Source organism: Lipomyces tetrasporus (assembly GCF_029532465.1).
Source record: "Lipomyces tetrasporus strain NRRL Y-64009 chromosome Unknown POJ06scaffold_12, whole genome shotgun sequence".
Taxonomy (NCBI): domain Eukaryota; kingdom Fungi; phylum Ascomycota; class Lipomycetes; order Lipomycetales; family Lipomycetaceae; genus Lipomyces; species Lipomyces tetrasporus.
The window spans coordinates 382,231-405,380 of record NW_026611607.1 but is presented as its reverse complement, the minus strand read 5'-3'; the positions used below and the strand labels follow the sequence as shown (position 1 = coordinate 405,380).

At 48.5% G+C, this 23,150-nt stretch overlaps 9 protein-coding genes across 9 annotated transcripts; 4 read left to right on the top strand and 5 right to left on the bottom strand.

The window, feature by feature from the left end:
- Nucleotides 1-657: 657 nt before the first annotated feature.
- POJ06DRAFT_39117 (uncharacterized protein) lies at nt 658-3,363 on the bottom strand. The gene is made up of 4 exons (XM_056190967.1): nt 3,099-3,363; nt 2,951-3,032; nt 2,681-2,896; nt 658-2,622 (listed from the first exon to the last, which is right to left on the bottom strand). Exons 1-4 carry the CDS (start codon nt 3,249-3,251, stop codon nt 854-856), a joined length of 2,220 nt encoding a protein of 739 aa, XP_056040517.1. The 5' UTR covers nt 3,252-3,363; the 3' UTR covers nt 658-853.
- Nucleotides 3,364-3,445: 82 nt separating this feature from the next.
- On the bottom strand, nt 3,446-5,083 carry POJ06DRAFT_262436 (uncharacterized protein). Its single transcript, XM_056188744.1, has 4 exons — nt 4,725-5,083; nt 4,475-4,550; nt 4,335-4,372; nt 3,446-4,274 (listed from the first exon to the last, which is right to left on the bottom strand). Exons 1-4 carry the CDS (start codon nt 4,798-4,800, stop codon nt 3,712-3,714), a joined length of 753 nt encoding a protein of 250 aa, XP_056040516.1. The 5' UTR covers nt 4,801-5,083; the 3' UTR covers nt 3,446-3,711.
- A 1,008-nt stretch (nt 5,084-6,091) lies between these two features.
- On the top strand, nt 6,092-7,773 carry POJ06DRAFT_262431 (uncharacterized protein). Its single transcript, XM_056188743.1, has 2 exons — nt 6,092-6,687; nt 6,744-7,773. The coding sequence occupies exons 1-2, from the start codon at nt 6,384-6,386 to the stop codon at nt 7,505-7,507; spliced, it is 1,068 nt and encodes a 355-aa protein (XP_056040515.1). The 5' UTR covers nt 6,092-6,383; the 3' UTR covers nt 7,508-7,773.
- Nucleotides 7,774-8,087: 314 nt separating this feature from the next.
- Nucleotides 8,088-9,485, bottom strand: POJ06DRAFT_202705 (uncharacterized protein; the record flags this gene model as incomplete). The annotated part of the gene is made up of 2 exons (XM_056185290.1): nt 8,088-9,027; nt 9,079-9,485. The coding sequence occupies 2 exons, from the start codon at nt 9,483-9,485 to the stop codon at nt 8,088-8,090; spliced, it is 1,347 nt and encodes a 448-aa protein (XP_056040514.1).
- A 474-nt stretch (nt 9,486-9,959) lies between these two features.
- Nucleotides 9,960-11,897, top strand: POJ06DRAFT_202618 (N2,N2-dimethylguanosine tRNA methyltransferase-domain-containing protein; the record flags this gene model as incomplete). Its single annotated transcript, XM_056185282.1, has 4 exons — nt 9,960-10,921; nt 10,974-11,130; nt 11,188-11,597; nt 11,660-11,897. 4 exons carry the CDS (start codon nt 9,960-9,962, stop codon nt 11,895-11,897), a joined length of 1,767 nt encoding a protein of 588 aa, XP_056040513.1.
- On the bottom strand, nt 11,896-15,036 carry POJ06DRAFT_215676 (Utp21 specific WD40 associated putative domain-containing protein). The gene is made up of 5 exons (XM_056185522.1): nt 14,882-15,036; nt 14,708-14,809; nt 13,895-14,659; nt 12,385-13,837; nt 11,896-12,335 (listed from the first exon to the last, which is right to left on the bottom strand). The coding sequence occupies exons 1-5, from the start codon at nt 15,005-15,007 to the stop codon at nt 12,004-12,006; spliced, it is 2,778 nt and encodes a 925-aa protein (XP_056040512.1). The 5' UTR covers nt 15,008-15,036; the 3' UTR covers nt 11,896-12,003.
- Nucleotides 15,037-15,404: 368 nt separating this feature from the next.
- On the top strand, nt 15,405-18,620 carry POJ06DRAFT_241076 (histidine phosphatase superfamily-domain-containing protein; the record flags this gene model as incomplete). Its single annotated transcript, XM_056186115.1, has 3 exons — nt 15,405-17,878; nt 17,928-18,079; nt 18,136-18,620. 3 exons carry the CDS (start codon nt 15,405-15,407, stop codon nt 18,618-18,620), a joined length of 3,111 nt encoding a protein of 1,036 aa, XP_056040511.1.
- Nucleotides 18,621-19,578: 958 nt separating this feature from the next.
- On the top strand, nt 19,579-20,578 carry POJ06DRAFT_262424 (uncharacterized protein). Its single transcript, XM_056188742.1, has 2 exons — nt 19,579-19,899; nt 19,969-20,578. Exons 1-2 carry the CDS (start codon nt 19,800-19,802, stop codon nt 20,283-20,285), a joined length of 417 nt encoding a protein of 138 aa, XP_056040510.1. The 5' UTR covers nt 19,579-19,799; the 3' UTR covers nt 20,286-20,578.
- Nucleotides 20,579-22,412, bottom strand: POJ06DRAFT_262422 (uncharacterized protein). Its single transcript, XM_056188741.1, has one exon. It carries the CDS (start codon nt 22,106-22,108, stop codon nt 20,723-20,725), a length of 1,386 nt encoding a protein of 461 aa, XP_056040509.1. The 5' UTR covers nt 22,109-22,412; the 3' UTR covers nt 20,579-20,722.
- Nucleotides 22,413-23,150: the final 738 nt, after the last annotated feature.

The window sequence follows — 23,150 nt, the reverse complement described above, 5'->3', positions numbered from 1 at the left end:
GCAGAAGCCACCCGCGCCCAAGTTGTAACGTTCTTGCCAACGATAGCGACGCCGGGTCGGACGATCATGTGCGATCCGGTCTATCTAGACCTCCTCGTATGTCCCTGAAAGAACCATGAAGCACATTAAATGGCAGAAACGGATGATTTCTCAAACCATCTGCATGACAATCTCGATTTCGAGATCAACGTCCCTGGCCACTCTCTGACGACAAACACAAAGTCACGTCGCTCAAGGGCAGGTTAGTGTAGTCAACTACCCGCTACATGCAACGAGCCCGATGACGACGCAGCAGAGCCCAAGACAAAGCCGCGCAGGGCGAAACATATGTGAAAATATAAAACCACCTCATCTGTGAACAATTGCGTAGTGGCGCAGTGTACGCGTCTCGTTGGCCACGACTTATGATCACGCGCAGGAAGCCTACTTAGAGCGACCGCGCAGACAGATGTCAGCATCATTACGGATAAGTTGAACGCGCAAATGGTCAAAGAATTACATGAACTAGTATATCACATGTCGATCTAAGGTGTCTTAAGTACTGGCTATGCTTCTGTATCTCCCAGAGACTGACTTCTACCTTGAGTCGCCCAAACTCAAATGCACCCGTACGTTATCCGATTGAATAGAAATGGGCAAGCAGAATGATGAATTCACTTCACTAAGGAGGCGGTATTACCCTTGCACTAACCCATTTCGGTATAGTGAAATTGAAGAGTCACTGTACATTCAATCATACAAAATAACTAGTTAACGTTAATACAATCAACCGTTTTATTTTCTTTCACATATATCTCGAACAATACACATGGCCAGATATCTACTGTAGCAACCTAGCCAACATTCTAACCATCTAGAGCTTGTTGTCAAGCTGGCGCGACTCCTTAAGCGCAACCATCTTGCTAACGACCTCGTCAAGTGCAACCATCTCACCTTTACTCTGCTGCGACTGGTCGTCACGGTTACGCACGTTGACGGCCCTGGCATTCAGCTCCTGCTCACCGACAATGAGAATGAAGTTGTACTGCTGGAGCTGGCCGTTGCGGACCTTCTTCATGAGCGTGTTAGGACCAAGATCTGAATCAGCATACAAACCGGCGCTGGAAAGTGCCTTGCGGACTTCCTCAGCGTAGTCGTTGTACTTCACACCGACAGGAATAACGAGAACCTGGCGAGGCGATAGCCAGAACGGCCACTTCCCGCCAAAGTGCTCGGTAAGAATGGCAGTCATTCGCTCGATACTGCCAAGGATCGCACGGTGAATCATTACCGGCCGAGCGTACTGCGACTTTTCGCCGTCCTTGTCAGTAGCTTCTTCAGAAGTAGCGACATGGTATTCAAGATCGAATCGTTCCGGCAGCTGGTAGTCGAGCTGGATGGTCGCACACTGGTGCTGTCGTCGCAAAGCGTCCGCGATAGTAATATCGATCTTGGGACCGTAGAATGCTCCGTCACCAGGATTCAGTTCCCATGGAACTCCAAACTTATCTAGCGCGGCACTAAGCTTCTTTTCGGCGTCATTCCAGGTCTCAATTTTACCCAAGAATTTTTCCGGGCGCGTGGACAGCTCCAACTTGAAGGTAAATCCGAAGATGCCATAGATGTGCTTCAAGAAATCAAACACTCCGCTGATCTCGTCCTCAATCTGATCATTGGTGCAGAAAATGTGAGTGTCATCCTGCTGGAACCGGCGCACACGCGTGAGACCGGTCAAAGCGCCAGAGTACTCGTTTCTATGGAGCACGCCAAAGTCAGCCATCCTCCATGGCAGTTCACGGTACGACCGTTCGCGCGACTTGAAAAGCAAGCAATGACTCGGGCAATTCATTGGCTTCAGGGCAAAAGTCTCCTTCTCGACACCAATCGAAAACATGTCGTCCTTGTAGTGCACCCAGTGGCCAGACATCTCCCAGAGCTTCGAGTTGAACATGTTCGGCGTGATGACTTCCTCGTAGCCACGCTTGCGATACTCGGACCTCATAAGCTCAAGAAGGTTGTTGTAGATACGAGTGCCGTGAGGAAGCCAGAAGCAACTACCAGGCGACAACTCGTGAAAGAAAAACAAGTCCTGCTCACGACCAATCTTACGGTGATCTCTTTTGGCAGCCTCTTCCAATAACTTCAAGTACTCGGTCATTTGCTTGGGGTCAGGGAAACTGACCCCATAGATTCTTTGCAGGGAGTCGTTTGCGGCATCACCCAGAAAGTACGAGGAAGAGTTCTTGAGGACCTTGAACGCCTTCACCCGGCCAGTGTTGGGAACGTGGGGGCCGACACATAAGTCAATTAGTGGACCGCATCTGTAGACAGTGGTAGAGGTTCCGTCTGGGATTTTCGAGCCGATGATTGTCTGCTTGTACTTGTTGTGGCTGAACATCTGGAGCAAGTTCTCCTTGGAGACCACTAGACGCTCAAATGGCTGACGCTCCTTAATAGCGCTCTTAGCAATAGTCTCGAGTGCCGAGAAATCAGCCTGCGACACAGCTCGGGAACCGTCATCAATCGACATCTCGTAGAAGAATCCATCTTCCGTAGGAGGACCCACACACAGATGGCAGCCGTAATGTCGTTCAGACGCTTCACCAAGAATGTGAGCACTGGAATGCCAGAATACACGCTTGCCTATGAGTTCGTTAGTATGACTCATATTCTGGACCGACCGAGCTACCCCAAAGTCTACCTTCTGCAGTTTCGAAATCAAAAAACTCGACGACGCTGTCCTCCTCAAATGGCCGCTCCAAATCCCACAATATGTTGTTGACCTTGGAGATAATAATGCGGTCGGCAAGAGACTTGCTGATCTGTCGCGCAATAATCATAGGACTGGTTTCCCACGCAGTTCCGATCTTCAGGGACCCGTCCTTCAGAGTGATTGTGATTTCAACACGAGGCTTCTCTGCAATTATGAGTTAGATCCTACATCAGTATAACAGTCGCAACTGATACTTACTAGCAATTTCCTCATCGTGCTGTTTCTTCAGCTCCTCGAACATCTTGATACGATGAGGCATGTACTCGGGGGCTGGCGTGATCTATCACTCACAATCAGAAAAAATCCAGATCCAACGCAATTCCTCACAAGTTGGGCGAAAATATACCTCAAGTGGAGACGACCCATCTGCGGGACCGTCCTTCTTAGATTTCTTCGTCTTGGGCTTAGCAGGTGCAGGCTCTGCTGCTGCCGGGACAGGTTTCTCAATAGATACGTCCGCAAGTTTGTCCGCCACTTCCTTCACCAACTCAGACGCCATTGGAACGATGAATAGTTAGAAAAAAAAAGAATTGAAACCTATAACAGAGAGAATAGCCGTCCGAAAATTTAAAGCGTTTGACTACGGTCTTTTAAGAACGAACAGATCGTTGTCCCGCAATTGAAACCTGACTATTATTTCTCGATGGCAAGGTTTCACCACGACAACCCTAACCTTAAAGCAAAGTGGAACTAGCAGTCATTTAAAATGCATTATCGACGCTTGCACGTAAACCATACACATTCAAGTACGAGACTAAACTAAATTGGAGCGCGGAAAATTTGGCAAGTCAGACAGAGACTCCAAGCGGCGCAAAGAAACAGACAGTGACTAATATTTTTATAAATAGGGTGGTGCAGAAACATTCATATATTATTCCCATTTATATCCGAAATTCGACTAACGTTTTCCTGCACAAATCAAACCGTTCTCCAAATTTCATCGTACACGCAGACATCGATCATATCTTCGGGATATGAAGACTCTTACTAATCATGGCGCAGCCGCTAACAAAGAAAAATCCTACAGCAGGATGAAGCGCGTACCAGGTACCAGCACCAATAATGCCGTACGGAATATCGTCCAAGATCCACTTCTGATACACCCAATAAGCCATTACGAAGACCAGGCTGAGAGTGGTCGGGATAGGAGTCCCTTCAAAATACTTGGACTTTCCGGACTTGTCTTTGGGCAGATATGCAACCGTGACGTTAAAGCGCGCTAACCGACTCAATCCACACAGAGCAAAGTAAACTAACACGGCATTGTCAAGGGCAGTACGGAAACCGATGGCAAACGCACAGCATGACGGTGCGACACCGAATGAAATAAGATCAGCAAGCGAGTCCAGTTCCTGGCCCATAAGCGAGCTTTTCTTTCTCAGACGGGCAACTTTTCCGTCCATAAAATCAAAAAATAATCCGAACGGCGTAAACGCAATCGCGAGCCACAAATTGTAATAATCATTCGGATCACCAAGGCAGTAGCGAAGTGAGGAGAAGATGCTCATTAGCCCACATAGACCTTAAGCAAGAGTTAGAGACATTGGCAATGCAAAACAGGGCTAACGGTTTCTCAGCATACCATTTAATAAAGTGATAAAATCCGCCATGTGAAGTGTTCTAAGCCACTGCGTGTTAGCAACCACCCAGAGACATTCCCTTCCCCTTCAAGAGCATTCGAAGCAACTCCCAGGGGGTCCACCTCTAAGTCCTCTCAAATACCTTATTAAACTAAAATGTCTACGATCTGCCGTGAGTGCCATTAACTGAGCCTCTTCTGACGATGATCGTTTTGAGCCTATGACAGGTTAGTGATCCATCAAAAATCGTTCTGGCACAGTGAACAGGCCAATATAACCACCCACATCCACGACGTTAATCACGACGTGCGATCCGCATTCCAAATGCAAAAAATCATTTGAATGTAGATAGACGGTAATGAGCGACAACAATTAAACTGGGAGACACATACTACCATTGGCAGAAGCGTCGTTCTGCGTTTTTCGGGGACGAGGCATGTCGTCGGACGACGATTTGTAATAGTTCATAGTGATGAATGATGCCGACTTGTAGCTCGCCAATATTCAACAAGTCGCGAGTACGAAATGGTCCGGTAGAAGAACTGGCGAAGGGTCGGGATATATGAGCAAGGTATAAATTTGCTAGTACGGCTGCTGGATCCCCAAAAATGTGATGTGTGAGTGGGCACCACTACTTTTTTCTAGTCTTCACGTGAATGGTGGTGTTTTGGTGTCGTTAATTCCGTCGGCGAGGCGCAGGGCTGGGCTGCGCTGGAGTCTTGACACGACTCCACGCGTTCAAAACGGCTACGTAAATATCCAGCCAGCGCATAAAAACCTTGGCCATCGGCACCGGCGCTGATCATTAACTGTGTGCTGAATTCAGTAGCTGTGTGGGCCGACGGTAGGTTTCCATGTCCCGACGCTAACGTTAATTGTATACGCAGTTCTTCATGAATACTCTGGCGATCATATTATTCGCAGCCGGGGAATCTTGTGCTGACCGCATAGACGACGAGTCCGGCCGGACATATGCGGTATTACTGAATTTCGTTTGGACCTACGACTTGTTGCTCACCTCATTCTCTCTGAGTGGCCACAATGCTTTATTTGAAAAATTGTTACAACGGCTACCGTGCGCACGCACCGTGTCTTCAGCTGCACGGTGGAGCTACGATCGCCAGGCGAGGCGCTTATAATAATAGTAGTAATAGTTGTCGTACGATCGTTCTTCAGTTGCAAGGCAGATAGCTGTTAATGATCGTTTTTCTCTTAGCTGCGCGAACATACAATATATGTTTCCTATGGTTCCATTTATTTTGGACCTTGACTCTTAATATGTGATCTAGTATTGTTCCAGATCAAGAGGGCTAGTTTATCAAAGTAGGCAATTACATACGTCCTGTCTCTTTGCCGGATACAATAAGCCAGTTGTCATATTCGGCCCTGTACTTATTTATCACACGACACGGGTCGTGAGATCCGCAAATGTGTTGGTCGCGAATACATGCGACCACATCTAGATCACGATTCCACAGTTAAATGAAAGCCATTTGGCGTCCTGTGACGTGCCGCTTATGCCCTAGACGCGCAGGGCGGTTGTGCTCTGATTTCATTTGGCGCGCGACAATAAAGGGGCCAACGCGTGCTTTTTTTGGTTCCTGAAAATACCTGCGATGCCAAGCAGATATCATCAAGTATAACAATTTAAAGTTTTCTGTATGGGCACAGCTATCTGTGCCCTGTTTCAGATATTTCCTGCGGGGCCTGCTGTTTTCTTCGACACCGAAACTCGAAAACTATTTTGCCCACGCCCCCATTCCGCAGCGGCCCCGGCTGACTATACTTCCCTTCTCCTAGATTCGCTCTTTCCGTTCCTGTTACTGACATTCGTCGCTCGTTTATTACACTTATCCTCTCCATAGACTGTGAGAGGACTCAAACAATCAGTCCTTCACTTTTCGTGCTCTTGTTGTATTCACCAGGGGCTTGTTAGGCCAGTCAGCAGGTGCTGTTACTCATCCCCCCATAGCTTCGGCAACTACGGAAAGGGAACACGACAACACTCGTTTTCAACCTACATTCGCTTTATCGTCTACTTCCGTATAACGATGTTCCGGCAATCAAGATCGTTCTCACTCGCTCAACTGCTGATTGTGTTGGCGCGTTTGGCGCACGTGGAATCTGCCACCCTCAAGCTCGCTGGATGCTACGCAGGCTCAGGCTCACTCGTATTCAATTCAACTTACCAGTATCAAACTAGTAGTTGGTGTCAAGGCCTTTGTGCACCGATAGGCGATTCGGTGCTTGGTTTGACACTAGGCGGAGATTGTTATTGTGGAAATGCGATTCCCTCTGATAAAGTCGATTCCTCGAATTGCAACACTCCGTGTTTCGGATTCGGCCAAGACGACTGTAAGTGACGAGTGTTAGTATCTTGGTGGGCCGACGATTGACTGGCGCGCAACTAGGTGGTGGATCTGGTGGATATTTCTCCGTTTACTTGACCGGCGTTGGCACCATTGAGAATCCAGAGGCGCTTAGCGAAAGCGTCTCGTCGTCCTCAGCCAAGTCCTCGACCTCTACCTCTACCTCTACCTCTACCTCTACCTCTACCTCTGCCTCCGCGAGTACAAGCTCGCCGTCTTCAACATCCGATTCGACGGAATCCGCTACAACCGAGAGCTCCTCTACCACCGCGTCGACCTCAGCTCCGGATACGGCCACGTCATTTTCCACGTCTGATGTTACAGTTACTGCTACTGTCCGACCCAGCCAAACTTCGGACGTGTCATCTACTGATAGCGCAAATGATGCCAACGCGACCGGCGATTCTTCGTCCGCAAACTCCAGCAGTTCTGCTTCTTCCTCTGGCAAGAGCGGAATAAGCGGAGGTGCTATCGGGGGTATTGTTGTCGGCGTAGTTGCCGGCCTGGCAATTATTGCTGGGCTTGTCTTCTTTTTCATCCGCCGTCGACGTCGCGACGACGACGATTGGTCAGATTACCATGGTGCCAAAGGAAAGTCGCGTGGTTTTGGAGGCAGTTCCCCTAGCAATCCACTTGCTGCACAACAGCAAGAGAAGCTGTCGTCCAACTCGATCAATTCTGGCAGAGTCGCCATTGTCGACCAGCGACTCAACCCTGTTATGATGGAGCGACGATTAAGTGACGGCAGCTTGTCAGACGAGCAAGACTATAGCCGGAAAATTCTTAGAGTAGTGAATATGGATTAGTTGCAGGATGCTGCCCTACGTAAGGGTTGAGAATCATGCGGTGAGGTAAATATTTTGGCTTTGGCTCTGGTACGATAACCATATATGAAAATTGGTCAAGCCATGGTTACTATACGGCGAATGTGTTTTTTGATACGGAGTTACTGCATGTGGATTTCGTTTTTACCCACTACCCTGTATGCATGCACCAGTCCATTTCTTTTTTCCTATCTATGTATTGTAGGTATTGTATATCAGTAGAGTAATTCAAGCACAAACGAGCCATAAACTCAGGTATTGAGTATGCATTAATGATCAATTGCATACATATATGCTACAGATAAGCGTATGTACACGGTGGCATTCTCATATCTACCATTATCTTAAATACCCTAGATTTCTTGTCCATCCCTGTCTCTAGACTATGTCCCAAACATGTCAAAAGCAACGCTAATGAATAATGTGCACGCTGATGATCTCGCAATGCATATACGGCAAACACTCCTATAGTCCAATTCACTGAATATACGCCATGCTACGAAATGCAAAACCCAAACCTAACCTTTTTTCCTTCCGTTCCTATCAATAGACGGCCGGCGAATTATTTTCTCACATAATTCGACATTCTGTGGCGTCGTACGCTTATTTCAACTAGCACGGTTGCGCTCGCCACCTCACCTGTTGTCCAGTCGATGACGTTGCAGAGACGATGGCCACGGAACTTCGATTTTCGCTTCACCCGACGGCCGCCTTCTAGCTTGTGTAATGACTTCCAATCAATGAATTTTGCCATCTGCTGGAGGATAGCTTCGTCGGCTGTATGGGGCTGCGTGCACGATATGTAAACTTTCAAGCTGGTTCGAACTGACGAAATAAACTCCGCGAGCCACGGCCACTGTGCAGCTTGGAGTGACTGCTGCGGATAATGCTGATGCAGGAGCGGCGAAGTCGATATCGTGGTAGTCTGAACAGATGCATCATTCCCGTTTTTGGTAGTTGTCATTGGTGGCGCCAGTTCAATTGCGAGGCACTTCAGACGGGGCAGCATGGGCACGTATGCCTGGAACAACATGTCAAAATTCCAGTTGCCCAGGATTAGTTCCTCCAACGTCTGAGAGTTTTGTTCAAGTAGCATGCGAATAGCATACAAGGTCTCCCACACAACCGACTTGCTAAGGACAATGTCGCCTGAGCCATTGACCGTCTTGTCATTGGATGGAGGCGCACGGATAGTTAGTCGACGAAGCTTGCGGAACATATATATATCTCCAAACTGGAGTCTCGACAACCGCTCTAGCGATAATGATGTAATATTTTGCGGCACACTGTAAATAAACGCTGACAACTGTGCTGAATCGCCTTGAAAGGCGAGATGTTCTAAGCTTGTAAGATGCCGCAGCAGGTTGCGTACGCCTCGAAAGGCAGTATCGGGCGGCATTGGAAACTCTGCCATGCCATCTTCTGTAGTTGTAATATCTTCCGGCTGCAAATCATGGCCGACGACTGTAAGAACTTTGACAAGACTGGCCAATTCTGGATTTCTAATATAGATTAGCTGGATCGTGAATCTGCGTACGGCAACGGGTACCTACTCTTTAAACGTCCGCTTCAGTAATGCTCCGCTTCCCTTTCGATAACATTTAGCTGGCAAACTTCCGGTATGCTTTTCATTGGGCGATGATTCGCTAGTCGCAGGATCAGCAAGTGCTGCGGCGGACATATCATTATCGACAGAAAAGCTCCCAAACAAGTCCACTAGCCCATCATCGTTATCCCAAAAATCGGCATCGTCGTCAGAAGTGGTTCCACAGGGATCTCTCTCCCCAGTGGAAATCGAATCGCATTTCGGAAGAAACAGCTTTAAATGCCGATACATTTCAACAGTCAAGAGACCGTTCAGGTGTTTGTTCACAAGCACAGAGCCGTAAAAGTCACTGCCACGGAACCCGCTGTAGATCTGCAGCAGGACCTCGTTCGGAAGCGATAATAGCATCGGCATCGTCGATATCTTGTTATATCCTATTCCGACCCGCAATATCAGCATTCATTTGGTTATACGCGCCCAAATGACTGAAATAGTTGGCCTCGGTTAGCAAATCTACATGGTAGGCGAGGCTCGTGAAGTGATCAAAGACTGCTTGATGTCCGACCTACCCTAACATTCTTGTGTGGTGGGGGACGGCTAACGTGCACTAACATCATTGCCGCCCCTGAGTTCTTGGGACTTACCCGGTCCTGAGAGTTAGTCGTCGGTTTTTTTCTGGATAAGCAAGACAGATGCAAACCAAATAGGAGGGTCCATTGTAATTGTAACTGTTGAAAATTTTGGTGTACGTTTATGATCAGACGTGTCCGTGCTTTAAAATTTGTTGATCTTCTTCTCACGCATTCGTATTTGTTCCCTCGACCAGGACCAGCACAACACACATTGACCTTATCCGACCGGTGGTCAGAAGGATCCGACTCTACCGGCATGGAGAAGCCTGACGGATCTAAATACGTCCTCCTTACAGAAGGCCGGGCGACGGTGTTATACGAGAACGAGAATCAGGTGTTCTATAATCCGGTTCAGCAATTCAATCGGGACCTTAGCACATGTGCTATACGAGCTTGGTCGGAAGAGTACATGGAGCAGAGAACCGCTACGAAAAGGAACCAGCGGAAAAAGCGCAAGCTGCGGAATGAAATCCAGAAGGCGACTGCTAGAGACAGTCAAACCACTGAGGAGGGACTACAAGAGGCGGGTCCAGAAGACTCTCATGGCGAAGCTATTGAAGAGGCTCCGGAGCCTAATCCAAGGACCGATGAAGCCAAAGCGGAGCGAAGCGAGAATAATAAACAAGTCGCTCTAGTAGAACGGAAAAAGGCGCCGTTCATTACAATTTTGGAGGCATTGTCCGCAACTGGTCTTCGTGCCATCCGGTACGGTCTCGAAGTTCCACTGATCAAGACGGTTCACGCAAACGACTTCTCCCCGGCGGCCGTCAAAGCAATTGAACGAAACATTGCATATAATGATGGAGCGCCCGGAGTTGTCGTTGCCTCCCACGGAGATGCCAATGCGGTTATGTACTCCCACAAGACCATGCCATTTCACGTTATAGACTTGGATCCATACGGCACAGCATCGCCATTCCTTGATGCAGCTGTGCAGGCAGTTTGCGACGGAGGGCTGTTGCTCATTACATGCACTGACTTGTCAATTTTGGCTGGTACAGGTTATCCGGAGAAGTGCTTCACGAATTATGGTGGAATGACAACCCGGACAGAGTTTTCTCACGAATCGGCGCTCCGGCTGGTATTGAGCTCAATCGCATCGGCTGCCGCACGCTATGGAAAGTCAATTGAGCCGTTACTCAGTCTGTCTATTGACTTCTACGTCCGAGTGTTTGTCCGTGTCAGAAACTCGCCGATCCAGGTCAAATTGCTGGCTAGGTAACATACCTAAAGATAATTTATATGTGCACGAAAGTTAACTTGTACATAGTAAAACTATGTTGACATATACTTGTAGCGGTTGTGGATCTGCATCATATCAGCCGCTAGGTCGAGTTTCAATCAACGAGGATGGAAGCCAGAAGCATTCTTTTGCCCAAGGACCGCCAGTCTCGTCGCACTGTGAACATTGCGCATTTGTTCATCATGTATGTCGCGTGTAGCAATCAAATTTCATCTATCTCGCTAATACGCAATGAATATAGCTCGGCGGACCGATGTGGGCAGGACCTCTCCACAACAAAGACTTTATCTCTCGTATACAGAAAATCACGGAAACGTTAGATCCAGACATTTACAAGTCCATCGCTCGAATCAAAGGCATGTTGACGCTGGCAAAAGAGGAGCTTGATGACCCGTTCTACTTCACTGCGGCCCACGTCTCTTCAATCATGCGGTGCTCATGTCCGCCAATGACAACAATGACATCTGCACTTTTGAATGCAGGGTACAAAGTGTCTCCTACGCACGCTGTTCCTGGTGCCATCAAGACTAATGCCAGTTGGGGGGTCATATGGGACATTTTGCGGGAATGGATCAAAACGAATCCAGTGAAGGAGAGCAATATTAAGGAGCACTCCCCCACGAAGAAACTGCTCGAAAAACGAGAGCCAAGGTAGGCACCCATAAGAGAATCTCAGCAGAGTGCAGAGCGATTGCTAATCGAAGATTGTGTAGTTTCGCAGTTGACTTCACCATGCACCCTGAAGCGAATCCGCCATCTCGAAGAATTAAGATCGCTCGATATCCTCAGAATCCACCGAACTGGGGCCCGAAAGCGCGAGCGAAGGGCGATAAACCCTTGAACAACCACAAGATACAGGGACACACCGAGCCAGTACCAGATTCTCCGCAACCAAGGGAAGTCGGGCCCGAAGGTGATGATTCTGAAAGGAAGAAGCAAAAGACGTCTTAAAATAAAGTCAATTTGTATTGGCCCATGTAAATGCAAGTGTACAATATTCCCAATAAACCAAAGCTGTCTGTATAATACAATGTGACTGTCAGAGTATGACGGCCACTTAGTCTAATCTCAAAAACTTAACAACACCGTTGCAATATCCTACCAACTCGTCTAATCTCTTCTTTTCCTTCTGCTCAACTTCCTGCCATCTGGTCAAGGCATCGTTTAGGTCGGTAACCTCACGATTCGCGACGATGACGTCTCCGTGAATTTTCAAAAACATCGATATCCAAGCTTGAACCAATTCATAATCCCTTCGTTTCTCCATGTGGTCCGTCAATGCGGAGACAAAATGTGCAAACTGATCGATTTCTAAAGCGTCTAAGGAACGAAACTCCAAATCGGTAGCCGAAGGAGGGAGAGTCTTTAAATACGACACGAACTCAGAGTCTGAGTAATAAATTAGTACACGATATAAAGATAGATACACATAACTTACAGTCGCTGATAGCATGACCCTCTGTGAGTTTGCGTCTAAATTCGGTAATCTTAGAGGCACCGCTTTTCAGGCGCGCCTTCGTAGGTGTGTCGTCCTTTTGGTCAACAGGCATACCGCCCGTCAATGATAAAAAGAACGGGGCTTGCTCTGGTGCCTTGGGCGCCTCCTTCGGCTTGTTTCGCTGCTTGATGATATCCATGTTGACAAGGGTCATATACCTATTCCTAGGGGCCAAACTGAGTGTTAACAGCGTCTTATTGAGCTGTTCGGGTGACACGTAACTCCCTTCATCACCGATAGGCACAATGTCAACATCCCTTTCGTCAGAGTTGAATGCGCCTTCCAACAGACCAGCTGCACCTTCACCTGAAATGGTGGGCATAGCAATCCGTTGAATTTCTTCATCTGTAATTTGGCGGAAAGCAACTTGCTTAAACAACGTTCGGTTTGTCCACAAGTTAATGCCGACACCTTCCTCATGAGCTGTGGCAAGCCATTCTCCATTTCCAGATAGCCGTAGCGCAGTTACGATAGAATCAACCTTGACTGCATCAATACAGGTTCCTGTTGGTAGATCCCAAGTACGAATTGTGCTGTCCAGGCTGGCCGACACGATCCATCGCCCGTCTGCAGAGAAATCGAACGCGGTGATCGTCTTAGAATGACCCTTCAACTCACGTACGACACGCATTGTGGTGATGTCAATAATAAGAATCTGACAATTTTCCAAAGTGACAGCGAGCAAATCAGTCGATCTGTGCAGCAGCATTGACGTCGCGGAAGACGCTAAGTGAAGGTTGTATTTCAATTCCGTAGTCTTGAAATCGTGGAAATGAAGCTCGCCATCAAGACCGCAAGAAATCACAGTCCTATTGAGGCTATCTAGAGCCACTCCCGTAACCGCCTTTCTGTGCGATCTGAACCTTTTCCGGTGTATACCACTCTGAAGATTATAAGCATCGATAGAGCCACGAGCAGATCCAACAAGTCCAAAGTTGCCACAGAATGAGATCGCAACTGATTGAACAACGCCCTTGTCCGACGTCTTGAGTTGCCAGCGGCCAACAATACTTCGTTGGCCATCCCACGTTCGAGCGAATGCCTGATCCTTGTGCGCGGTAATAATGTTCTCCCAATCACCCTGCTTATTTGCTTCGAACGCCATGGCCGTGATCTGAGGAAATTTCTCCCGTAGTGAACTAGTCAAACCAGCTTTCCGCGCATTGGCATTACCCTTCTCACGCTGTGACATTTCGTGGCTCTGCGCATCCTTTCTAAGCGAAAATGTCCAGAGAGACTTATCAAGAGACGCTGACAACAGAAAATGTCCGGTCTCTTCGGTGAAGAATAGGCATGTCGATGGTTGCGAATGTCCACCTCGAGATCTAAGGTGACGAGGAGGAGAGATGACTAGAGTTGTTGAAGAGCTTATCTCCGGATCAAAAACAAATTCCTGTACAAGTATTAACAAAATATTCAGACATTAAGAACAAGAGCAACTTTTACATACCTTCAGCGAGTTGTCGCCGCCTGAAGTCAAGAAGACCGGCTGTCCGTTAAGGAATGATACGCATGAAACACCGCCATTGGCTCCGGAATGAACATCTCGGAGAATGTGCACTCGTCTCTTTCTGTTCAAATCATAAAAGTACAAGTCGCCATCTGCGGTGCCTGCAGCCAAGTGCGCATTTCCGTCTGTTCGGAACGAAATCGACGTAACTTTTTGTCGACAGCTAAGCTCAAACAGCACTTTGTCGTACCTGAGGTCATAACCCTGGATCTTTCCGTCGTTAAATGCAAGACCGAGTGTGTCCAAGACCGGCGCTACGTCGATATCGGTCAGTAGCGACTCAAATGGCTTGCTCTGGAAGACAAGATTGCCGGTTCTGATATTGTAGAGATAAATATAAGACGTTGTAGCAACTACGATTTTGTTGAGATAAGTGTGCGGATGAACTAGTTTGATGATATCGCCAGCACCGGGAGGTAACGCTATTGATGTGTATAACTCCGGAGGGACAGATTTATCGGACGCAGTAAAGCGGAAAACGTAAACGATATCGTCACTGCTGGCGCAAACGTAATCACCAAAGACTAACAGTTTTTTCAAGGGAGATTTCGAACCGGACTCGACTGAATATTCTAGTCGCCCACGTCGGAACACTCCTAGAGTGGAGCCCCAGATGGTGTAAACGAAATGGAACTGTGCTGAAACGGCACTGATCGGAGCACTGGTTTGCGGAGTCGAAACGAAGAGAAGGTGTAGAGTGCCGGCCTGATTATAATTAGTCAAATATCGCAGTAATTGGCAATGTCCACTAACATCGTAGATCTGGAACGAGTTTCCAACCACGGTTGTGATGATAAAAGTTTGACCAAGTGTCGAAACCGAGAACGGTACTTCATTAGTAACATATCCAAGGCTCTAGCAAAAGCTTCATTAGCCATGATGCATATCGACTAAAACTGAGTATTGGAGTGATTCTATTTGACATACCCTGAAAGGAGAGAAAATCCTTGACGGGTGCATGCTAGTCGATTGCGATTTATGCTCCACCAGATCAGACCCGACCTTGCGGCGCTTCGACGTATCTCCATCCAAGGTAACAGATACAGAAGGCATTCTAACTTCCAGATCCGGTTGTAACAAATTGGCCAAGATGGTGAAGTATTCCCCAAGCGAACAGGAGGTGTAAAAGTCCTCGAAAAATATCTGAAGCCGGGTAATTCGTTTCTCCCAATTAGCACCGCAATGCCTAATGGTTACAGCTGCAAACGGCCGAGCAATTTGACGCTTAGAACATTTCCGTCCGATGTGTCGGGGACCTAATTCAAGCCTCCGGGGCGTGGGACGAGACACCTAGAAGATAAGTGGGCTTGGAAGCCAATACCTGCGGATTTTCAGATTTGCAGATCGACGCTGCTGAGCGAAGATTTCTATCTAACCTACCGGTGCTCATTATCTCTGCCATTGGCTTTGCAAATCGTTTAGTATTACAAACGGGGCAATGGCGTCAGTAATGTCCAACGCGGTAAGCTTGCCGCCGTCGTCCTCGAAGTCGTCGCGCTCCACGTCCCCATCCTCGGAACGAGGTGGCATGTCGTCCGACAGTCCAATACGCACAACCACAGGCGTGGGTCTGACCCTCACTAAGACGATATCAAGAGATTCGACTTCCGGGTTGATCTCACTGTTTCAGAATCCCCTGGGCCCAACTCTTCTGCAAGGTCCGCGAACACCGCAGATTGAAAACTATGGCACAATCGGCGTATGCGCCATGGACGCGAAAGCTCGGAGCAAACCGTGCAGACAAATCTTGAACAGACTCATTGCGAATGGACAGTTTGAGACTGTCATCTTTGGCGACAAAGTCATCTTGGATGAAGGTATGCTTGTCGAAACTCGTTGTGCTTCCAAGGCTAATCTTCGTTCTGCAGATATTGAGAATTGGCCGACATGTGACTATTTGATATCCTTCTTCTCTGATGGCTTTCCACTCAATAAGGCTATTGCCTACGTTAATCTCCGCAAACCGTACTTAGTCAACGACCTTGCGTCTCAGAAGCTCCTTTGGGATCGCCGACTCGTCTTAGCCGTTCTGGACAGCATAAACGTTCCAACACCAGCAAGGCTCGAAATTTCTCGTGACGGTGGGCCAAAAGTGGATTCTGTGCTTAGAAAACGATTGGCGGAGACTGGCGTTACCATTAAGGACGGTTCTGAACCAAAGTGGGAGATGTTAGATCCCGATACATTGATAGTTGACGGCAAGACTCTTAAGAAACCTTACGTGGAGAAACCGACGAATGGTGAGGATCACAATATCTATATTTACTATCATTCCAGTCAGGGCGGTGGTGGGCGCAAGTTGTTTCGCAAGGTCGGTAACAAGTCGTCCGAATTTGAGTCTACGCTCAGCTACCCGCGTACAGCTGGAAGTTTCGTTTACGAGCAGTTCATGGACACCGATAACTACGAGGACGTCAAAGCCTACACCGTTGGTCCTAACTATTGCCACGCCGAAACTCGAAAATCGCCTGTCGTGGATGGTCTAGTTCGGCGGAACACCTACGGGAAGGAAATCCGATTCGTTACCAAGCTTTCTCCTGAGGAAATCGAAATGGCAAAGAAAATCTCAATTGCGTTTCACCAAGCTATTTGCGGGTTCGATCTGTTACGAGTGAACGGAATGTCTTACGTTATCGATGTCAATGGGTTCTCGTTTGTCAAAGAAAACAACGAGTACTATGACGGCTGCGCAAAGGTCCTTCGCAGTATGTTCATGGCAGTTAAAGATAGCCAGAAGCGATTACCAGCTTCATTGAGCATTCCCAAGCCATCTGAGCAGAAGCAGCAGAGTTGGGTGTTGAAGGGTATTGTCCACGTTGTTCGTCACGCAGACAGGACGCCTAAGCAAAAAATTAAATATTCGTTCTACTCCGCTATATTCATCGCATTGCTCAAAAGCCACAAGGAGGAGGTCATTATTCGTGGGAAAGAGCCGCTCCAGGAAGTCCTTGACGCCACGAGATTAGCTCAGAGGGAGAAAGCCGAAGACCTGGGCAAGCTAGCTCAACTAGCGCACGCCCTCGAAAGAAAGATGGATTTTGCTGGAACAAAGGTACAAATCAAGCCTGTTTTGGATGATAATATGGAAGTGGAGAAAGTCCAGCTTATCCTCAAATGGGGAGGCGAGCCCACACATTCTGCCCGTTACCAGTCCAGCGATTTGGGCGATCAGATGCGGAAGGATATATTGCTTATGAACAAACGTGTGTTGGACGACGTGAAGGTTTTCACTAGCTCTGAGCGTCGTGTTGCTACTAGTGCGCAGATCTGGGCCGCTTCATTTCTCGACAAGAAGGAGATCGAGCCAGACTTTCTGATCGTCAGGAAGGACTTGTTGGACGATAGCAATGCCGCCAAGGACTTAATGGACAAGGTGAAGAAGAAGATCAAGCCACTCCTTCGCAAAGGACTCAAGCCGCCGCGGCAATTCACATGGCCTGAGAAAATGCCAGAGCCGAGTGTCGTGATTCAGAGTGTGGTTGAACTGATGAACTTCCACCATGAAGTTATGGAAGCAAACTTCAAGTACCGGGATGTGAATAGTTTCCAATCTCGATGGTGCTGCGGCGAAGACCCCCTGTTGTTCAAGGAACGATGGGATAAGCTTTTTGCTGAATTTATAAGCGTGGACAAAGTCGATCCGTCCAAGATCTCTGAACTATACGACACTATGAAATACGATGCCCTTCACAACAGACAATTTTTGGAGAATATATTCTTGCCGTACGAGCCAAAGGAGGTCAGTGCAGCTACGTTAAATTCGTCTGTCAAATCTAGTTCAAGCAGTGTGAAATCATCCCCAATGCACTCCGGCGACGAGTTTCCCCGGAAGCAATCATCAAGCAACTCTACGTCGGACAGGTTCCAGGATGAGAAGTTCAGCAAGTTGAGAGAACTTTATAGGCTGGCCAAAGTTCTATTTGAGTATGCTTTCTTCCTGAGTTTGATAGACATTGCATTAACGATGCTGTAGCTACATTTGTCCTCAGGAATACGGAATTGAAGATGACGAGAAACTTGACATTGGCCTGTTGACGAGCCTTCCGCTTGTTAAGCAAATACTTAACAATCTTGACCACATGAAGGAAACCGACACGGGTGCATGCTGTGCGTACTTCACCAAAGGTATGAGTTATCGATCTATGCCTCTAGATTCCACGAACCCCGACTAACACGCGTAGAATCGCACATATACACACTCCTAAACGTGATCTATGGATGCGGAATCCCGACCAAAATGTCGCGAAACGCGATCCCCGAACTCGACTATCTGACACAAATCTGTTTTGAGCTGTTTGAATCCGCCGACACACAGACTACGCAGAAAAAGTACTCCGTCCGGCTGAGCATATCTTCCGGGTGCCACTGTTCTGACCCCCTCGACATCCAGCTCGATTCGAAGCACTGCATATCTTGCATCCCGCGGCGCTCCTTGACCAGTCACTTGGACATGGACGAAGTCAGTCGGATGTTTCGAGATAACTTCTCACGGGTGTGCTTGCCGAAACGGTTTATTCCCGTTAATATATCGTCCAAACCGGTGTCGCCGATCGAGAGCTCGGCGACATCGCCTAATGATTCGAAGACGCTCCTGGCGGAGGATGTGTCACAATCGTTGGCTAAGATAGACGCATATCAATCGTCATCTGAGGAGGGGCAAAATTAGATTAATAGATGTTATTTCTAAGTACATAGCTGTTCAATGTTAAGTTAAGTTGCTTGTTGGAGGGTTGAAGAGCATAACCATGGACCCAGTGGGATGTATATTAAAATTATACTCCAAGGATGCCTCAAGACGCTTTACTCTTTTTTGGATCCACTGCTGCCTCTTTAGAATACAATAGTTGCTTCTATGATCTGTAACTATCACCTCCACAATATTGACCAATTTAAAGGGAAAGTCCCCTCCCAAGTCACAAGCTCAACAACATTGCCCACCAAAGTGGCATTTAAAAAAAAACAGCGAAACCGTTCAGTATCTCCTCATCTGCAAACATATCTCCCTGGCCTTGGCTACGTTCACTTTCCTATCTGCGTCATTGCAACTGCCAGCAAGGGTCGCAGCCCGTGTGTTCTAAATAATCTAACTTGTGGTCCTCCAGTCAGGCAGGACTTGTGCAAAGCGTTCCATAGTAATGAGCCGCACTGTATGAGGCACACGACGGTGTCCGAGTCGCTGGATTCAGAATATGTGAAGCGTTGGATTGGCCCGTTTGGAATTGTTTGAGGTAGTCGACAATTCGTGTAGTTATTTCTCGTTACTTGTGATCCGATAATGTGGAGGTAGCAAGCTCGCCAGTTTCCGTTGCTTTTCTAGCCACCTAGTTGCCGCGATTTGCCCACGAGTATTAAATTAAGCGGCATCCTGCTCCTGTCGCAGGTCGGTCCTGTGTGCAGAACAAAATTAATCGAGTAATCATATTTTTGGCACCATCCTACGCAGAGCTAGGTAGTGAAGTGCAACGTAGGTTGAAACACTGATACTTGAGAGTTACAATCGAGCACACCGACTATTTTGGATCCGCTCTCTAAAATTCGAGATACAAAACCCTGCGTTGGTGTGGCGAAAAATTTGGCTGCTGATTTGTCCGGCCCGGCTCCAGCCGCAAGCTGGGCGGGTGGGTGATGAGATGACGCGGGAGCGTTATCATATCATCGACGTCACGGACCATGCACTCCTTCTTGCCAGTTTTGCTGTCATTTGGGCGTACTCGGCGATATTTTCCATTGCAACGTCTAGTGTTATTGGTATAATTACTATTAAGATATCGTTTGTTTTACAGATGGACATGACAAGGTGAAGAGCACACGGCACACGAGCGATAGGTATTACGAGATAAGCGAAATGTCGACCCCAACCGCGACAACGACCACGGCCAGTACAGCTGCACCTGCACCCGCTGTCGATACCGGCGTGCTCAAAATCGACGTACCGCGCCTTCCAGGTACTTGCTTACTTGCTATGTTGTGTGTTGTGTCGATGGACGAGCACATGCTGATACACACGTGTATAGCCGACATCCGTAAGCAATTCTATCGAGACCTCCAAAGTCTGACCCACTACGTCGACCGCGACCTTCGGCAACGCATAACCTCTGTCCACGCAAACGCAAAGCACATTTCCGCACAGTCGAAACATATCCGGGGACAGACGATGGCGCTCGTGAAGGAGACGCGGAAGTGGGAGGAGACGGCAAATAAAGCAAGCGAGATCTTGAAGGAGGCAGGTGACGTGCAGAATTGGGCCGAGATATTAGAGGTCGAACTGAGTGCGTTGGAGGAAAGTTTGAGGATTGTGGAAAGCAGGAGCAATGACGAACCGGCGACTTAGTCCGAACCGGACGTGCCTCCAGACCAGAATGCGGCCGCGTGAACAAATTAGTCAACACGGCCATGGATAACCCTGCGACAACAACCCCATTGAAGGGTCGGACCGAGCGAATGCCTCGGACTCCACTGCCGAACCGCATATTATTCATGCGACCGGCCGGATGGTCCAGATTATCGGACATGCTAATGCCTTAGCGTTGACAACCTACGTCTACATCAAGGAATACATATGATGTGTATAAACTAGGATATATCGAGGTCGATTATCATAGAATGTACAAAATTAGTAATTACAGATTAGATTATTTTCCATCCCGTACACGATCGAATATAATACAAGAAACATGAACCGCACCGATAATGCAAACGAAAATGATCCGACTAATTCAGCGCCATACACCATATCTACTGCACAAGAACAACGAGTATGCATCGCAGTCATGTCTGCTTCTTGCGTGATGCGATGAGCGGATCGGGTGGGACAGGCTGCGGAGGCCATTGGCCTGTCGACATCCAGCCGGCGACAAGGATTTTCGTCGCGTCGGATAAGTTGACTGGTTCTCTTAGCCTACGACCTTCGTTCACGAGGAGGTGATAGATTCGAGGATACAGATCCGCTGGAATCTGATGCACGGCATGCGCTTTTACTTGCGCCGCCGATGAATCATCATCGCACGATGTCGAACTCGTCCATTGCCTGCGTAGTTGCTTCCAGTATCTGTACCCGTCGTTCCACATTTCCTCGTCCTCGATATCTGACTCATGATCTTCCTCGTCCACGTTGTCGCCGTCGACATCATCGTCATGCGGCTTCTTGTCCTCGTCGTCGTCGTCACCGTGTCCGCCCGCACCTTGCCCGTTGTCGAGCGTAAGCGAAGCGGTGGGGCGAACAAGGTCATTACCAGACCCACCTTGTTTTGCGCCGGACTGATTACTTGATTCATCGCGAACCGGAGCAGGACTGATCCCCGTTGAATGGACGACTATGGTCGGCGTCCTGGCGCGTGACCAAGTCAATTGGGTTGGTGGGACGTCGACAGGGACAAACAAGTCTTCGATCTGCTTGCGATGATGTTTCCGCATTAGCACGCGGTGGTGGAATGACGTGAGTGCAGACTGTTGCTGGACTGGAGTCGTCTTGGGCGGTTTGGTCGCGGTAGCGAGGCCACTTGATACGCTCGTCGCACTCGTCGAGCTTGTGCGATCACCAGCGCGCCCGCGCCCAGCACTGTCCTGAGATACATGCGACGTAGTCGATGTTGTCGGTGTAGCGACAGTGATGGGCTCTATGGAGCTGTCGCGCTCGTGAAGGCGAAACGAGCCAAAGGATGCTTTGAACTGTGACTTCCACGCGGCAAGCTCATTGAGGATGATGTCCCGTTTGCGGGTCCGACGGACCGACATGTCGTCGAGGACGGCGAGGGACGAGGTCGTGGAAGCGGACTGGGGTTCGGTCGCCGAGAGGCCGAATGCAGCGACTATGCAGGTGCCAATGGCGGGCGGAGCGGCCTCGCCTGTCGCAGTCGAGGCGGCACGCGCGAGATCGGAAGAGTGGAGCCGCGGGATTGCGAGACAGCCGTTGTCGGAACAGCGGAGTTTCGACGACTGAGCGACAGTCGTTGTGAGTATTGTTGTTGTTGCGGAAAGCTGGGTTTTGGAGCAGGATGCGATGATGTTGTTGGAGACGAGTGATAGTGGAGCGTGAGGTTGCGGGAATTGGGATGCACACGTCGGCGCCGAACACCAATCGCCGAGCCGAGCGTCGCCGGTTCTCATAGTGGCTGTGTGCGAAGCAGCGGCCGGAGAAACTGCTTGCTCCGTCATTGTTGCCCTGTATCGTTAAGAGTAAAAGGTGGTGCGACCTACTATCGTTAATCTTTACAGGAGTTGCGAAATCGGAAAGTGGACTTGTTAATGCGCTCTTCTTAAATTTAAGCTGACTGACCACCTGGCCCAGGCCCGGCAGCCCGCGGAATGTCGACGATCTAAGGGTATCGTGTCGTGTGGCCACGTGATTCGGTGCTAGCTAGCTAAATGAATCTGCGGTTACAATAACAATCCATGACTACGTGTCGAATATTCGAGAATGCGTGGGAGTACTATGTAGTAGAATGATATTAGAAACTGCTTACAGACATTATACATAGCAGTAATTTAGTGCGGCAACCCCGGAAGGACTTGCTGTGTTACCCAAGTATATATCTGTGGCCCAAACACGCAGAATATAGTGCCTAACTCAGCAGTTCGCATTAGAAGCAGACAAATAACAATCCTGGACAGCATGGAAAAATTTTATGGAAACCAGATACCGCCGTCTCTCCCCGAATTTTGTGCAGTCACGAGATCTCATCAGCGAACTATACGTTCATATCTGCATCACATATTGCTATAAGACCCTAACCCCATGCGACACTTCAGACAATCACATTTTGCAATGGATCGGATTTGCTGTTCCGCGTGTTCGACGATTCTGTATATTGTACTTTGAGTAGACTGCGGAACTGTACTGCAACCTGCTTTTTGTCTACGCCAGTGAGGTCATGATACAAGTAAACATCTTCTTACAGCCACTACTCCACATCCGCACGGGTTCAACTCAATCGAGTCTAGATAACCATACATCGCAACCGGTCGCATAGCCTTAATGAATATTAAAAAAAGCTGCAAATACGTATCTAGTCACCGTTGTTGCAACCACAGATAGAGCTGTCGGAGATAAGCAAATTTGGGGTTTATGCCGCGCCTCGGGCCAAACGGTTCCCTTACCCCGAGGGTCTTTGGGATAGCGCAACGCCGCCAGCGCTTTGTTAGGCGGCCGTTCGCAGAAAGAAGTGCGCCTGCCCCAGACTTCTCGGCGCAATTATCA

What these genes read in the sequence shown, in the direction of transcription:
- POJ06DRAFT_262424 (XM_056188742.1), top strand. Translation starts at nt 19,800, where the DNA reads ATGTCGACCCCAACCGCGACAACGACCACGGCCAGTACAGCTGCACCT. An exon ending in CGACGTACCGCGCCTTCCAG is followed by an intron (nt 19,900 to 19,968) that starts GTACTTGCTTAC and finishes ACACGTGTATAG; the next exon opens with CCGACATCCGTAAGCAATTC.
- POJ06DRAFT_215676 (XM_056185522.1), bottom strand. Translation starts at nt 15,007, where the DNA reads ATGCCTTCTGTATCTGTTACCTTGGATGGAGATACGTCGAAGCGCCGC. An exon ending in ACTCGTTCCAGATCTACGAT is followed by an intron (nt 14,660 to 14,707) that starts GTTAGTGGACAT and finishes AATTATAATCAG; the next exon opens with GCCGGCACTCTACACCTTCT. An exon ending in GGGTCATGCTATCAGCGACT is followed by an intron (nt 12,336 to 12,384) that starts GTAAGTTATGTG and finishes TTTATTACTCAG; the next exon opens with ACTCTGAGTTCGTGTCGTAT.
- POJ06DRAFT_262431 (XM_056188743.1), top strand. Translation starts at nt 6,384, where the DNA reads ATGTTCCGGCAATCAAGATCGTTCTCACTCGCTCAACTGCTGATTGTG. An exon ending in CGGATTCGGCCAAGACGACT is followed by an intron (nt 6,688 to 6,743) that starts GTAAGTGACGAG and finishes GCGCGCAACTAG; the next exon opens with GTGGTGGATCTGGTGGATAT.
- POJ06DRAFT_39117 (XM_056190967.1), bottom strand. Translation starts at nt 3,251, where the DNA reads ATGGCGTCTGAGTTGGTGAAGGAAGTGGCGGACAAACTTGCGGACGTA. An exon ending in ATGGGTCGTCTCCACTTGAG is followed by an intron (nt 3,033 to 3,098) that starts GTATATTTTCGC and finishes TGTGAGTGATAG; the next exon opens with ATCACGCCAGCCCCCGAGTA. An exon ending in TGATTTCGAAACTGCAGAAG is followed by an intron (nt 2,623 to 2,680) that starts GTAGACTTTGGG and finishes ACGAACTCATAG; the next exon opens with GCAAGCGTGTATTCTGGCAT.
- POJ06DRAFT_262436 (XM_056188744.1), bottom strand. Translation starts at nt 4,800, where the DNA reads ATGAACTATTACAAATCGTCGTCCGACGACATGCCTCGTCCCCGAAAA. An exon ending in CGACGCTTCTGCCAATGGTA is followed by an intron (nt 4,551 to 4,724) that starts GTATGTGTCTCC and finishes AACCTGTCATAG; the next exon opens with GCTCAAAACGATCATCGTCA. An exon ending in AGACATTTTAGTTTAATAAG is followed by an intron (nt 4,373 to 4,474) that starts GTATTTGAGAGG and finishes GCAGTGGCTTAG; the next exon opens with AACACTTCACATGGCGGATT.
- POJ06DRAFT_262422 (XM_056188741.1), bottom strand. Translation starts at nt 22,108, where the DNA reads ATGACGGAGCAAGCAGTTTCTCCGGCCGCTGCTTCGCACACAGCCACT.